This window comes from Oenanthe melanoleuca, chromosome 1 (assembly GCF_029582105.1).
Source record: "Oenanthe melanoleuca isolate GR-GAL-2019-014 chromosome 1, OMel1.0, whole genome shotgun sequence".
Classification (NCBI taxonomy): domain Eukaryota; kingdom Metazoa; phylum Chordata; class Aves; order Passeriformes; family Muscicapidae; genus Oenanthe; species Oenanthe melanoleuca.
Genome location: NC_079333.1, coordinates 41,759,519 through 41,776,275, shown reverse-complemented (window position 1 = coordinate 41,776,275; position 16,757 = coordinate 41,759,519). Strand labels below are relative to the sequence as shown.

General features: G+C 39.6%; 1 protein-coding gene across 5 annotated transcripts in view; it reads left to right on the top strand.

Moving 5' to 3' along the window:
- The window catches only part of EXPH5 (exophilin 5), a 36,726-nt gene extending 20,603 nt beyond the window's left edge, over positions 1–16,123 (top strand). For 3 of the 5 annotated variants that reach the window (XM_056492488.1, XM_056492516.1, XM_056492507.1), the window contains exons 3-7: positions 537–608; positions 710–854; positions 5,436–5,484; positions 7,025–7,151; positions 8,708–16,123. In XM_056492488.1, the coding sequence (XP_056348463.1) occupies positions 537–608; positions 710–854; positions 5,436–5,484; positions 7,025–7,151; positions 8,708–14,007 (5,693 nt within the window). In that variant the 3' untranslated portion in view covers positions 14,008–16,123. Of the gene's footprint in view, positions 1–536; positions 609–709; positions 855–1,560; positions 2,833–5,435; positions 5,485–7,024; positions 7,152–8,707 lie in introns of those variants that run through there. The other 2 variants (XM_056492497.1, XM_056492526.1) reach the window with 2 other exon arrangements.
- Positions 16,124–16,757: the final 634 nt, after the last annotated feature.

Genomic DNA, 16,757 nt, shown 5'->3' with positions numbered 1-16,757 from the left:
TGCAGTTTCTTTCCCTACTCTGTAAGCAATACTCATCCTCAGCTTCCCACCAAATGCCAGCTGCTTTTACAGGCAGACTGAGTTTATGTTGTTTCAAGAAAACAAGTCATAACCTTCCCAAAGAAATCCTTCACAATATCTTGCCTTGAAAATAAAGATGTGATATGCAGTTTGTAGCAGGAAAAAAAAAGTCACTCCAGTGGCCACAGGAATCCCATTGTAAGGAATTCTGTGATACAGAGGACACATTAGTCTGAGATAATGTTATGTAGTTACATTACAGTCAGTTAGGTCATTGCTTATTCTGGGTTGTCACATTTCTAGTTCTTACAAAAGTAAAAAGAAAGTGAGTACTGATAGTGGGTGCCTCGATTTTCAAATGTTTGATTTGCCTGCATTTTAAAAGAGGTATGATTTTCAAGTGATTGAGTGCTGATTACTTTGTGAAAATCAGCCTCATGTATCCCACGTGCATCACCCAAAATCAATCATACCTTTTGAAACTTTGAACCTGTTTATCTTTCTCTGTCTTCTAGTTAGTCATTATAAACCAGTATGCCACATAGTCTGTCCAAAAATGTCAAAACTGGATTTTCCTGACATAAAAGGTAAGCAAAAGAAATTTTTTATGAGGACATAACTTTTATGCATATTTTAATACGATATGAATTAAGAAATTGAAACAAATCTACTTTTATTATATTTTTAGATCATAAAGAAATAAAAATGTCGTCCCGCACAAATCCTCAAGCACAAAAGAACACTTCAGCTTCCTTTCTGGGGTTCAGATCACCTTTTGCTTGGCTTTCCTCCTTTAGAAAATCAAGGAAAACCCAGACTCAGAAGCAACCACGGTGAGCTATAATCAGAACATACATTATTTCCAGCTTTAAAAAAGTCTGTGAATTGTTCTGTGTTTTAGAACAAAATTCTAAAGTTTTAGAAAACTTTGTTAAATTATTTTTCCAGTCTCCTGCTTTTCACCTCATTGGGAATGTTGGGATTTTACTTGGTCCTATAATTAGAGATTATCTGTATTGTGTCAGAAGAAAGAGGACTAAGTCACAAGTAGAAGGTAGATTCTCTTGGCTAAACCTCTTTTGTTCAGGTTTTGCAAAAAGACTTAAAGCATATGAAAGACCTCAGACTTAGCAGCAGCATCCTGTTTAGCTCCCTCTCAAGAGGGCATGGTGTAAGGTGCATGGGGATCTGGTGCCCTATGGCTGAGACAATAGGATAGTATAGCTTTTCCAAGACATGGCAGAGAGTAGCAGCCCCAGGCAGCTCTGCTGCATCAGTTCCCACCATTTCTAGCCCAGAGGCAGTTCAGAGGCAGCCCTGCAGCTTCAGCTCCAGCCAGGAGAACCAGACAGCTCTTGGTGCTTCTGCCCTCTGTGCTTTGTCAATGGTTTGGTTTCAGTACTCTGGTTAGCTTTAGTTTTTGGATCTGTACCAAAGATGGTCTCATATGCACCTCTGGACTGCTGTTTGAAGAGCATCCTTCTCCTTTGTCATTCCCAGGGTTGAAGCTGCTGTTTGGAGGGAAAGGTGGGGGGAAGCTACAGTCAGGCTGGTTAGGCTGCCTGTTCTCTCTTAACTTTTGTCCTGTATGGCTGTATGTCAGTATCATGTGAATGAAGTCTTACTGTTCCTGTGTGCATCTTATGGTAGTGCTTGGGACTGGCAATCACAGGTTAGAGCTGCATTGTGCAGTGCTGTGAAATCTAAGTATAAAGGTGCAAGATCTTTGGTACAAAAAGCTGGTTTTTACTCAGTCCCAGATTGGTATTCTGGTCTGTGCCTGGGGCTCCCTGCTGGCATGATGGTAAAACAAGGAACAGCTGTAATAAACAATGACAGGGAGTGCAAGTCTCCAAAGAAATTATGATTAGTCTGATACGTAGGTTTGTAACAGGGCAGCTTGCTATTGTGGAGTGTTTGTATCAAAGCAGGAGATTTAAGGAGAGGTTTGAGTAGAGGCTGTGAGGTGAGCTTTGTGGATGTTCACTGGTAACAATTCTCTTACATAACCACACAACACAGAAAAAGAATATGCAGTGTTAACACTGCTCTGTACCTGTCACCTTCTCCTTCCTCTCTCGTGTGACCTGGCAATGCCCCTCATCCTGGAACACAGAAACGCTGGGCCACGGCCTTCCCTGAAGAATAAAGGGACACTTGTGTAACTGAGAATCAGGTTTCAAGGGTGCTTTATCCTGGTGCACAGTGAGGTAGCCATTGCACACACGAAGGTCAAGGCTTTGCTGTAGAATCTAAGCACTGAAATTATTTCTTAATTTAAAAAGGCAAAAAACCCCAAACCATTCCTACTCATTACATCAGCTTTTCTTGTGTGTGTTTATCTGGCTTTTCCATGGAAAATGTATCCTATCTCAGGCTCAGGTGCCTTTGATTTCTGACCGAGCACAACTTGAAAAATAAACAAGTCAATCCTGACGTGTAACTGAGCTGATTGCTACATTTTCTAGTCACGCCTCTCTGTTGAAAACTTCCCCCACCCTCTTCTAGGTGTTGCCGTGGCATGTGGTTTGCTTTATGCATAGGCAAAGCACTGAAATAATCTGCCTCTCACCAGGTAGAGTTATTTTGGAGAGCTAGTGAAACACTCTAGGACGCAGCGCTGTAAATCCTGTAAGCCTACCTGGCAGAAGCTTTTCAGTGGCTCCACATTAATGGCTGGTTAGAGGGTCCTGTCAGTCCTGGAGAGGCAGTTTCAGAGTCAGCTGCGGTGGTTTTTTACAGTGGGAGCAAATCATGGATGCTGCAGGAAGGAGGGCGCTTCCACGGAGATACAGGAGATGCTAATAAAAGGTTTGTAACTGTAGGCTGAAGGCAGGGAAATGTTGGAGCACTTTCGGTTCAAAGTTTCTTGAATTCATCCCTACTATTTTCTAATACGTAAGTGTGATTCATCCTGGACAAAACTGCTGTTTAATTGTGTTCTCAGCATATGTGAGCTGTGTGTTTGGTTTTTAGCTGTATTCTTATGTAGTACTGATAAGAATAGTATTGAAGAAAATGTATTATACTATGTTAGACAGCTTGGTGGTAGCCTGGGGAAGACAGGTGATTTGCCTCTGTGGAAATACTAATTCACAGCAGACTTTAACTCATGGATTTTTATTATTGTTACCAGTAGGGATAGTCATCTTTTACTTTTAATCTTACATTTGGTTGTCGTTAAAAAGATACATATGTATGTAAGTGGAAAAGTATAAAATATAATTTCTCACTTTCCATACTGAGGAGTGTTTTTCAGATGGCAAATATTTCTGAACTTGAACATCAATTTAGCTTCTTTCCTGTTTATGAATAATAGACAATATTTACAAGAATGTGTATGTGCATTGTGTGAAAAATAATGCAAACATTGCTCAGTGTCATTAACAAAAGAAGAAACGGAATTACTTTTTGCTAAAATAAAGCAATATTTCTCTGAAAGTAAGAAAAACTTTAATTTTGAAATGCTGGAAAATTTAAAACAGTTCATAGAAAATAATAAGGCAGTTTGGGAAATTGAGAGATTGGCATAGGGGAAAAAGATTAAAATAACCTCATCAAGGTAGCTGTGAGAAAAATAAAGCAGGATGCAATGATCAGTTATTTCAGAGAGAACCATGGCAATAAAGACACAGATGAATTTAGAATAGTGCCAGAGGTGCAAATGAAAATTTAAATTTTGCCTAGACTATCAGAAGACATTTCTAACTGACATTTCTAACTAACATGTCTACTTCATGTAGGTTCATTGCAAGGAACAATTAATACAACATCAAGTGGGGAGAGCTTTGTGCTCTTGGGCTTTGCCAAAGAGTGGCTTTGCACAGTAAAGCTGAAGAAGAAAGCTTCTAACAAAGCTTTTGCATTTTTGTTATGCATATAAGCAAAATTAAGGTAACTTGCTAAGCCACAGGATTTTACTGAACTTAATTTGCAGGAAATCATTGTAAAAGCTCTGAAATACAAGTTTTATTCTTATTTTGTTTTAGAAGCATTACAGCACAACTTTTTTAAGTTTAAAGGAAAAGCTACATACATTTCTGAGTTCTGGTTCTGTAAACTTCATTCAAAGGCAGAGGTAACCCCCTGATTTAATAGCTGTCTTTATTCAGAGCTACGAGGAAAAATGAGAAATTTCAGATTCAGACTGTCTGGCCAAATCCTAAGCCCGCTGAAGTCAACAGGCTTGTTTGGTTTCAGTTGGACCCCATGTCAGAGAGGAATCCTGGTTTTACAGTTCACAATTACAGAAGCAAAAACAAATTGCACCTTTCAACTGTTCTTCCCTGCCTGCAAGCACATTGCAAACAAATGACAAAGCACTTCAGGAGGAAAGGCTGGGCCACAAAGAACTTGCCAACAAGCCGGTTTATACTTGCTGTTGAAGCACAATAAAGTAGTCTACCTGAGCACAGGGAGCTTTTAAGAGCCTAAGAACAAGGTCATTCAAAAAGACTTTGAGACAAACAGGACGGAGCAGAACCATCTTTCCCTACCTCATTTTCTCCCAAGAATTAACTTCCTGGGAAAAAGCAGTTTCTGAGACAAGGAAGAACTGGCAATAAGCACAGGCTGAACAACATTTCCTTCAGGGCTTTTGAAGGGACTGGGTTTGCTTAGTTGTAATACAAGGATCTGCAGACTCAAATAGACTTAGTGAAGTCTAGTCCTGTTCTTGTTTCTTTGGTTTATTCCGTATTTTTCTGCAAGTCACCCCACTGAACAGTCCAGGGCTTCTCGGCTTGTTCTAACCACGGCGTTACTCACGGACGCTCGAGCTGTTCTCTGCCAAGCCCCTGCAGCCTTGAATAGCCTAGAAGGCAGATGAGCCTTCCACCATGTCTTAAAAATTGGTAAATAAAGGCTGTTTGGGGTGAGCAGCAGCAAGTTCCAAAGTTCACACCAAAACCCATCTGCTGTTTGTTCCTTCTCCTTTGCAGGGACAGAGCACAGCTCTGCAGCAGAGCAGGGTGAAATGGAAGAGAAAAGCCATAGAATTGCAGATGAAAACCACTCAGAGATTAACAAGTATATAACTTAGGCTATGAGTAGTACCCACTAAATTATTGTTGTTTGGAAAAAGAACGAATACCATCTTACCATAATGCTGGATTGGAACAACTACTTTATGGCTGTTGCAGACACTGAGATGTCAGTAGGTTGAGCTCATTTTTGGCTGTGCAGTTATGAAGTTTGTAAGCTGACAAGGCCAAACTGAATGGTTCATTTTCCCAGCACTTTATTTTTGCAGGATTTTGGCAAGGGGGGAGGTAAGGATGAATTCTTCATAGAGCAAGTTTTCCTCAGATGCTTCTCAATAGTTGTTGAAATGAGAAGCTGCTGGATATTCACTACCTGATGAAATTACATCAAGTTCCTTTTCAAAGCCAACATTTAAATCCCTCTGCCTACAGATATGAGAGTTCTGCTAGCCCATCCTCAAAAGTGGAAGAAATGGCAACGGTAAGTAGCTTATCTATTTACTGTCTGCAATGTTTAAATACAGACTTTTCAAAAACTAGTCTCTTTGGTGTAGGCTGTTGCTTTAACATCTGTTTAAATAGTATTTTTGCAGTTCTAGTTTTAAATGCTGAGGAAAATATCTGTGTTGTGAACTTGTTGCATGTAGTAGACTGAGCTTGTCTGTTAAAGTCCTAAGCTTTCCTAGCTAGGTCCTATGTCTGGCTCTGCCAGATTTCAGCTCTCTCATAATTAATGACAGAATAATTGCATGGATCTTTTCCTAGGTCAAGACCTTCATGTATCTTGGCAACTGTAACCAACCTGTAAATAGATCAAAACTCACACTAAACAATAATCTTGTGTATTTACTTAGTTTCATTTCATTTGTACAAGGATGAAAAGGAGAAGCTGGCTTGGACGGGTAGTACGCTAGAACCTCCTGTGCAAAATTTCCATGCAGAGAGTTACCATGTAAATGTAAATTTTGAAGTAGGACTTTTTTTTTTTTTTAATGAATGGATGGATGGATGCATGGATTCATGGATGCATGCTCCATTTTATAACCCCAAGATCATTTTAAGGATAAAACAACAGATTTATTTCTGATGTCATTGAAGTGCATGCTGTTGAAATAGCAGATTTTCTTACAAGGATTATATTTTCTGTCTTAATTACTTTATTACCCTGTATTACTAACATGTTTTTCCTCATCTTCAATTGGGTGGTATTAACCACAGAGGGGACTAAGAAGGTATACAGTGTATAATCAAAGGCACAGAGGATGTAAACTGGCCACCTCCCTTCTCTTATATTTCAAAAACAAAGGGATAATCTATATTATATATTACTGAGCAAAGATCTTATCAGAGAATCCTGTCTGTTATATAAACATATTATAAAAAGCTATATTATAGCTAGAAGAGTAAAATTATTAATATGGAAAACAAAAAAGTAGTAGGGTGGGTTTTTTTTTTAAAAAAGAGGAAGAGTTTCAGCTAAAATAATTCAGCAGTTAAACAGTTTGCCTGCATTTCCACCATCTGAGACTGTGAGCTGAGAGAAATATGGGTGGGATAGAACCTCTCAGTTTAACATGTAATCCAAACACAGATGGGGAATAGGATGACATTTCCCCCACTTTTACCATAAGTACTGTCTTGAAATAAGAAAACGGACTGTAATGTTAAATTTTAAAAAGTTTAAAATACACTGGTCAAGGAAGAAGTGATTGTGGAAAACTAAATTGAGAGATACAATGCAGTAAGGATACATTTGGACAAAATAAGTAAACTATGCCCTTATCCAAAACACGCTACAGGATGAGGGTGAGATGACTCATTCTCCTTATTATGTGTGTAGAAGTCTATAAAATGCATGCAATTTTACAACCCTCAGTTGAGTATTTTAATAATACATTATTTAATGGACTGACAGAGTTTGCTCACCTCTGGGACTTGTGACACATTTGTGATGTGACGTGTGAAATGTGATTTGAGCCCACGTGTAGAACTGAAACCAGGTTACCTTACCATTTTAACAGGCTGAAATGTGTAATTCCCCAATGTCAACTGAAACAAGAGGTCGTTCTTTTGATACAAATCAAAATGAAACAATGGAGAAAAGTACACTGGAATGGGATGAACAGCTAGAGAAGGAGATTTTCAGTGGTAAGTGTGTGTCCTTATTTTGGTATTGTTTGATAGTATTGTTACCAGAAGCGACTGTGGTTTGAGAGAATTTTCTGCAGAAGCACAGGCTGTAAAACATGGTTCATTTCTAGCAGAGTGGCTACTTTTTGTTGTCTTTGTCTGACAGCAGAATGTCTACTCCAACATTGACTTCAGGAGATGTCAGTGATCACTCTCAGAATGCATTTAATCTCATACTAATACAGTGCAGATTGTGCACAGTTCTCTCTGCTGTTTCTGCCAGGAGCCCATACTGCACCCTTTAGATGCAGACATATGGTTATGTGAGAATTCCATCCCAGTTTCCTGCATGCATAATTTTGATAATGATTAATTACTGGGCATGGTTTTATAAACTGTAAAGCCACAAACCACAGAAGCAAGAGGCATTATGGCCTCAGTTAGTTTTCTGGGAGCCTTCTTACACTCCCAGTCAAAAGTTCAAGGTTCTTTTTTAGCTTGGCTCGTGTCCTCCCAATGGAAGATTCAGAAACAACTCATCCTTTTTCTTGTTCTAAGCTGAGTCTCTCAGGAGTCTTCACTTTTGTGTGCTGAAGAGAAACTTAGGAAAAATGGAGAATTTTAGTACCTTTGGATCAGATTTTATTGCAACTATACATCTTATCAGTGCTTTCTTAATGCTTTTGTAGTGTTAGCATAGGTCTGTAATGACTGATCGCTCAGTCTTATGTATTAAAGTGAATTAGGAAAATCTGTAACAAAACAATCACATCCATTGTATATTATGTGTGGTATATTCAAAATAGCAGAAGAATACAATTAGCAAAGGCATAATTGGTTTTGCCAATAAAAATAGTTTTAATACATTGCTGTCAGTCTTCTGACTGAATATCTTGTAAACAGTATTTAATTCCAGTTCATGAGGTTGCCTATATATATATATTTATATAAATACATATTTGTTGCTAGATTGAATCACAGCTTCCTAACTATTTAATTACCCTTTCTTATCCGGAAAATGCCACTTTTAGTGGTCATACAATTCAGAAGAGAACTTTTTTTATGAATGAAACAAACAGTGGACATGCCAGACTAGTGAATGTGCTTGTTTGATGGTTTGCAGGGTTCTCTTTTCTATAGCTACGTCATAACAGTGCTTTGTGAACACACAGAAAAGTCCATGGGTGCCTAGTGAATTCATTTGGGGGATTTTTTTGCTTACAGACTATATTTGGAATGTTTATGCACACACACACATGTATATAGTGTGTGAGGGCAAACTCAGATTTCAAATTGTTTTATTCTTCTTTTAAGTAGCATTAAGACTAACATTTACATAAAGAGCAGACATGGAGGACAGCTTGTTTTTTTTTTGTAGTCATAATGGGTGACTGCTGAAAGGTCCTATGGAGGAAGAATGTGTGGTTTGGGAAGGGTTTTGAATGCTGAGAAGCTGACTCCTGTTAAAGCCAGTTCTGATTATTAATGTAGTACACAAAACTTTTTAGCATAAACGGTGAGAAGATTATTAAAGAAAACAAAACCAATTATCTTTTTTTTTTTCCCCTGTGCAGTTCTAAGTGATCTGGATGACCAGCTGGCCCAGGAACAAACCCAAGACCCTTTGGACAGGCCAGTTTCTACTAGCAGTGCATCGAATGTCCAAAGTAGTAGTGCATTTCCTACTTCAAAGAGGCACACGGCTAGTAGGGGCCAACAGAGAAACGACTGGACTGACACACCTAGCACATTTTTCCCAGATGGGCTGAGAACGCTAAGGGCCAAAGATGAGCACAAGCTTTTCATCAGACCAAGGAAGCTGCACAGTGCATACATAAACTGGCACCAAGCAGCCTTTCAGGAAGACTGCAGCTATGGCGATGCGGCCGAGGGGAATCCTCGTCTGCGCCACAGGAGGCTGTCGGCGGTGTCCTTCGGACGCTCCTCGGAAGGGAGCTTGTACCCGCCTTCCGTGACACACAACAGCGGGTTCAGGCACAAGGGCTGTGGGAACAGGGATACAGCTGGCAGAAGTTACTCTGTGTGCTCCCTGCGGAGATGTCCATCGTCCGTGGCTTCTGATCAGCTATCGGCATCTGGTTTACAGCATCCGTTGGCAAGGGAGAGCAAGAATGGTTTTGCACCAAGGTTTGGTCGGCAGAACCCAAAGAGGATTCCTCTGTCTTCCATTGTATGGAACAACACACCAGATTCCTCAGAACAAACTCCAGAAACAATGTTTAGAACTCAATCACTGATGGAGTTTCATGCTACAGACCATGGTAGATATCCCAGCTCTTTACAAGAAACTAAGAAATACCCAAGTTACCACTCAAAACACCACTATAGAAGATCTATTTCAAGCAGTAATTGCTTTAGTAGAGTTAGTAGCCCTGACAAAGCTACTTCTCCGTTGCCCTTTGATAACTGGGAAAACTATCCTTTATACAAATCAGAAAATAATCTCTCTAGATCCTACTATAGAGATACGTCTTCTCATGGCAAGTTGTATGCAAACCAAAAAAATTCTTATGGAAGAAAAGACAGCTATTCTTCTTGGGCTGATATTCCTCAGTGTTACAGTGATGAAGTGTTTATTTCCCCTGATGCCAGCTTTGAAGTGTTTATGGCTAATTTAAATGACCAGCAGTGGGCACATACAAAGAATGCCAAGTTTGGTTCACAGCGCTTGCAGAACGATTTTCACATGTACTCTCCAGAAAATACAAGTATCAAAAGGATGACAAGAAGTGCAAACAGAAATTTTTCAGAATTCACTGAGGGCTGTCAGCCTTGGCTAAGTTGTAACTCTTCTGTTTCTTCATCTGGTATCAGAACTGATGAGTCAATCTTTCCTAATTCAAAGGACCAACCAAAACCTACAGGACTGAACAGGAATTCAGTTGTTACCCAGAGGAGTACTAAGGCAGACTTTACACACCTGGAAAAAGCTGGAGGTGTGAAAGAGCCAGATGAAGGCATGCTGTTACAGTCACTCCCTCAACAAGCAGACACAAGCTACATCAATGCACGGAGTTTTTCCTCTACCAGCCCTGCTTCTGCCATGTGGCAAAGAGATGTATCTCTCTTTAACACGACATCAAAGAGACAAACCCAAGCCACTGCCAGAGGAGATACTGCAAAAATTTATACATCAAATGGTGATAAAAGAAATGTAGAAATGAAGGAAGATGATTGCACACCCAACAGTGTGTTCAGTCAGCCTCCCTGTATTTTGCCAGCTGATGGGAGCAGGAAGGAACCTTTTCTTCCAAGTCAGAAAGAATGGGAACATAATCTTCATTATGCAGCACAAAGAGAGAGCATCAAACAGGATAACTGGAGTGCAGAAGCACTTAACAAAGCTACTGCAAAGAGACAGTCCTCACTACTGAATGTTACTTCTGCTCTATCTGCTGAAAAATTAGCAAACTGTCAAGGCATGTTGTCCTGTCCACCTGAGCGCTCATCTCCTTTCTCACGAAACTCTCCCCAAGCACTTTCTCATAATGACAATGCTAAATGCTTAGGAACATTAACTAGGTCTTCAGTAAATTGCACTGTTACTGAATCTCAAGCAGAAGGGAGGAAAACAGCTGAAGTGAGTAGAACAGGTGTTAGCAAAGAGATTTCACAGAAAACACTGCAAAATGCAAGCACTTTAGTTACTAAGGACTGTCATGGACAATTCACTACTAGTTGTCCACGAAATGGAAATTCTGGAAATATTTATAAGCATAGCATTGATGGAGACCCCAATACCTCTGAAAATAGTTTAAGTTATTTTTGCCTTGAAAAAGGAACTGAAAAAATGAGGAGTACTTCACCTTGTATCAGAAGGTTTCACAAGCAAGACAGCTCGCCAAGACATGCCAGTAGCTGCAGCATTACTGGCTCCCCTGGCAGAAACATATCCAAATCTTCTGACCCCCTTGTTATTTATTACACTCTGCCTAGAAAATCAGCTAGCATTGCTGGTAGTATTATGTCAGAGACACCCATCTCTTTGCCTAGAGAAAGTAGAACAACATACGATTGTTTAAGGTCTGAAACTCTGCGTAGAGCTGACACCTCTTATTCTAATCTAAGAGATGTGTCTTGTTTAAACCCAAAATGTTCCTTTTTAACGTCAAGATCATTAAATGCTTCCACAAGTAACATAGATTACCAGAGTCCTTTAACCAAAAATAATAATGATTCAAAAAGCAGTAGTACATCAGTTGATCTGACAGACGGATGTAAACATCTAAGTAGAAGAGAATCCTCTGTGTTTTCAGATTATAAGGAGGGGGGAAATTTTTTGCAGAAATATAAAACCACAAGCACATTTACAGTTTGTGTTGATGAAGATCATGTCAAGTATCATGAACTAGTTTCAATTTATTACACACTACCACGGAGGCATTCCAAAACATTTTGTAGCCTCTTTAGAGAAAATTCAGAGGATGCAGATCTACCTTGTCCCAAAGAAAATGCTCAGTCACCAAGAATACAAAACAACAACAAAGAAGGTCATGTGAGTGTAGCAAATGCTTTTTCCCCTACTACTTCAGAAAAAGAGGTGCCTTCAAATTCTTCTGACCAAGTATCTTCAGTTCTGGTCACACCTCAGAATTTAAGAACTGCTGTTGATAGTGAAGAAGAGAATTCTCACTTAACTCTTGGCTCTGAGAAGTCAGTTAGTGTGGTACCTAACAAGAATGATAATTCAGCATATCTTTCATTAGCAGAAAATGTACGTTCTGATGTGGTGACAAAAGACATTTCTTTTGGTGGCCCACAAATCACTGCAGTAGTGGCTAAGTCAGGTAAAGCCATTTCTGATGCTTCAAGCAGCCAAAAGGCAGAAATACATGTAAAAGAAAAAAAGGAAATTTTACGAAGAGCCACACCACTAATGTCCACTTTATCAACCCCTCCCAAGCCAGGCAGACATTTAGAGAATCCTTTATATTCTAATTCAACAAATAAAAATATTGTACAGAAGGGAAGCTCTGAAAGTTGCTCTCAGCCCCCAAAAGTGAACAAGAAAAATCTGAACAGTTTATTCGTCCGCTCCAGAGAGAAGAGTTCCCTTGGAAGGAGTGGTAACACAGAGCATGCTGATGTACCACTTACTCCCATGGAAGATGTGTACAGGGACAGCACCCAAATTAAACAGAGAGCAGATGTCCTACACCGAACCACCCCTCTGTGTAATAGTAAATTTAGTGCACTGCAATTAAGGACTGACAGTTCAAGAAAAAAAGAGAATGGTTTAAACTTTTGTAGCAAAGTGCTTCCAGAGCCTCCAAGCAAAGCATCTGAGGTAATCACAGCTTCCAGTGCTGAGCCATTACTTCAGCTAGACAAAGTGGCTAGCACAGATATGGGTGAAGTAATGAATTCAAAAATTAAAAAAGAGCAAAACTCACAGAGTTCTCATATGGGTAAAGTTTACAGTGATTTTCAGGAATCAGAGAAGCATAGTGAGGGCAACCTGAACATTAAAGTCCCCAGGGTTACACAAGATCAGAACGTAACACAGAGTGCAGAAGAGGACAACAAGCTTCCCTCTGACTGCACAAGAGATAAAGTCAAAGATATAGAAAAAAGGAAAAATAGACCTTCAATTAAAAATAGGTTGGCAGCTGTTTACAAAACAAGTCGTAAATTTTCAAGTAAAAATTTACCCCCCAAACCACACATAAGTAACATTTTTTCACAGAATGATGGAAGTGCTCCTTCTTTAGAGGACAACATGTCACTTGACTCGATTTCGATGGATTCCCACCAGCCATTCCTGGAATTGGACAATGAAAATCAGAATCACAGTCTGAACTGTGACAAGAACACTCCAAGACCAAGAACAGCTGATAATAAGAAGACTGAAAATCAGAATGATCCTTCTTTGCTTGTTAACACCAAAAGGAGGCCTTTTACAAGTTCATGCACCCAGAGGGAAGCCATCTGTCCTCAAAAAACTGCAGTGAAAGTGGAAAATAGGCCAAGGCTCACAACCCTATTTCCCGATAAAGCAGTAACCACAAGAAATAAGAATTCCAAAACACTTGATCTCGGGTTAGAAAGCAAAAGCCAGCCCATTGCTCCCAGTGCTACTACCTCATACCCAGTGGATGAAGAGAAAGGAAGAACTAGCAGTCATGCCTGCACTCCTCCCTCAACACTTTTAATTGACAAAAACTCCAACACTTATGTAAATAGCTGCTTGCAGGCAGACACATGTCCAGAGCAAAACTTGACTTCCCAGACAGTGCTTGGTCAGAGTCAAAATACCTCTCAGCCTACCAGCCTAGAAAACGCTAACCTCAATAGCCATCAGTTGCGCAAGAGCCACGCGAAGAGCCAGCGCGAGCGTCACCTCTCTGAGGGCGTCTGTGCTCGGGATTCCCTCGAGACCTCTGCCTCAGGAAGCAATATTCTACCCAAAGATGGCATACATGGGAAGAGATTTAAATCTTACTCAGAGCTGTTGTCTTGCGATGAGAATGAAAACTGGGCGGCGGACGATGAAAAATGCTACGGCACTAGAAATTTAATGTACCCGTCTGTGGAATTCGGTATATTTGGCAAAGAGCAACAACTGGCTTTCCTGGAAAATATCAAGAGGTCGCTCACAGAAGGGCGATTATGGAGACCATGTCTTCTTAATAACCCTAGTGCTTTCAGGGATACAGAGGGCTCTTCTATAAACAGGGTTGAGCTTCTGAGCTCGAGTTCTGCTGGGAGCAGAATGTCATCAGCTGCTTCGTCCCCCCGAGAGCTGACTGATCCCTACATGGAAGATCCAGCCGCTTACTCGGACTCAGACAGTGATACCACCACTGATGATGAATATTACCTAGATGAGATAGACAAAGAATCAGAGCTATGAAGGGACTGTGGTGCTGAGAGGTCACAATAGCACGGTAGTTTCTGGGCAGGCAAAAACATGTCAAATAAGCTGAGCTCGTTCTTGTGCTGCTATAAATGGGTACAGCTTCCTTAGTTTCAAGGGAGTTCGTATGTTATATTAGCTGAGCATTTGACTTCTGTGTTAAATGTGTGGGTTCACCTTTCCTGTTTCTCTTAGCAGGGAAAAACAATGTTTAAAAAATCCCTTGCCCAAATAATAGAAGGTAAACAGCTGTGGAGCTTTGGGCAGTGTAAGTCCAGGGATGGCTTTCCTCTGAGTCAGCAAGTAGTTAGGTTCCTGCCAGCTACGTAGTGCTGGAACGGATAAACTCTAGCTTGAGCTGCTTTTTCTTACAGAACTTAACAGAAAACCAGGAAGTTACTTTGCTGATAATTTGTTGTTTCTCCGATCTTCTTCATTATCAAGCATGATAAAGCTAATCCTTCCCACTGAACAAATATCCTCACAAAATGAAACCTCTGAAATCTTTACAGCCTATTCTGCTGTATGAATGTTCTTTTTCTGCATTCCTGGGAAGCACAGCAGCAATGTCCCTGGTGGCATTTGTTCTGCTGTGCTGTTGAAGCAGATTCCACACCAGGACTTTATAGCATTGCAAGAGCAGTGAGCAATGTGAAGTACTTCTAGTGTAGGAGAAAAAGCTCAACACAGGGCACAGCAGCAAGAAACTGACCAAAAGAAAGACAGCTGAGCATGGAAATCTGCTTTCCAGACATGGAAGACTCATAACCAGCACAGCTTTGGTTACAGTTGACATGATTGGCCAGATTTCTGCCTTTGCTTTGAAACAGGTTAATTTGGATTAAAAGACACTTTTAACAATTCGAAATATAGAAAGATTTAGCCTGTTAATACAGGCTGTATTAACCTCATAGGTTGAATTGTCCTAGTTGTCCTAGTAGAGAGAAGATAACCAAAGCAGTTCGTGAGGTCCTAAAGTTCTGCAGCTGCCTGTGCTTGGCTGGTCTCAGGCTGAGGCACCTGCAGGCACTGGGCTCCTTCAGGGCAGCAGCACCTGGGGCAGCCTGAGAGGGCACTTGGCTGGGGCACCACTGCTCTGTAGCTGGTAGCTGGTAGCTTTTCACATGCAGAGTAAATAACACTACTAAGAAAGGCTCTTTGCCCTTTGTTAAAATACCATCCCTTTTTGGTGTTTTTCACCTGTTCCTGCTGTGACCACAGTACTCTTTATACTCTAAACTGAATGGGTGTAAACATGTGCCATTGGCTCTTCTTCAGCCACAACAATAATGTAGTATTATTACTCAGTAGCCAAAAGTTGTCCCTGGCCATTAAATTTCTAACTAAGCTTTGTTCTTTTTTTATGAAAAATCAGAAGTGGCTCACTAAGCCAGAAGAGATATTTTTAAATAATGACACATTTTCTTCTACTTTATTTCTAATTACATATATGGTCTGAAATGATGGTCCATATTTTTATATGCTTTTTAATCCAATAAAATTTCTGTAGGACATAATTATATTTTTCTAACTTGAAGGACAGTGTACCGGTATTTTAAAATAATATATTTTACACAAAACAAGTAATGCTTGTATCACTGACTGCTCCACAAGAAACTAAAAGATGAAAATATGACAGTAAGTAAGAGGTATCCTTATTTTTTCATACTGTAAGCTTCGTTAAAGAAGTGGGTCTGTAGTTCAAATCTGTACCGATATATAAGTATTATTACTTTTTGCTGGGGTAATTTGTCTTTTGTTGTACATAGAAGGACTAACATAAACTGTATATTTATAGTCAAAATTGATCTCTAAAACATGCCTGTTTCACAAGGATATAAGAATATGCTGACATAGGCAATGCTGGAAGGAAATGACTGCTGTGTAATTGCAGTCTTGTAAAATGTGGTATTCTAAGAAGAAATTATGTTTTTCTGTGAATTAATCTATTCTCTGTGTGTACAGGAATCTGTAGAGTAAGACAATAAAATCAGTTGAGTGTCTGTACGGAATTTCTACTGTTGTACATTTCTGCAAAATAAATTAACCCTAAAATGTGGCATTTACCAGCCTATATAAGGTAAAGAATAATAAAATAAATGTGTACAAAGGACGTAAATAGTCGTATCCTTTTTCTTGACTAGATGTGGATGGTTTAGAATACTGGTTTTATTTGTAAATATTTTTTACCCATTCAACAGTAGTTGGATTAGGTGGTCACCTTACAGGCATAAATTTTTTTCATCTGCTATGCTATGTATAACAGGAAATCAGGTGGCTTGATTTAATGTAAGCAAGTTAAAACTTTTGATTGTAAATCAGTTCTGGAAGACTGCAGCCTGTTGAGGATCTGTAAACTAAAATTTACACTGAATAACAATATTCTAACAGTCAATTGCATGAAAACATAGGGAGAAATACCTTTTGATTAGCAATAAGTTCCATTCAGTTTACCAGAGCCAAATTATGACACTTCTAGTCTTCCAAGATTTTCTTTGGCAAAAATATATTCTATAAATATTGATAATTTACAGGATCTTCTCATTTAAAGCTATTTGTTTGAAATAAAGTCTGCAGTTACATGAAAAAATATATTGCTACTGCATTTGTTTTTCACATGCTGTGAATAAACTATAAAAAAAAAATCCAGGATCTTAATATGGTTGCCAACATCTTCAGGGTGCTGATGGCCAACAGAGCCATGGATTGAGCAGGGCAGGCAGCCTTGGTCCATCTTGCAGCTGTAG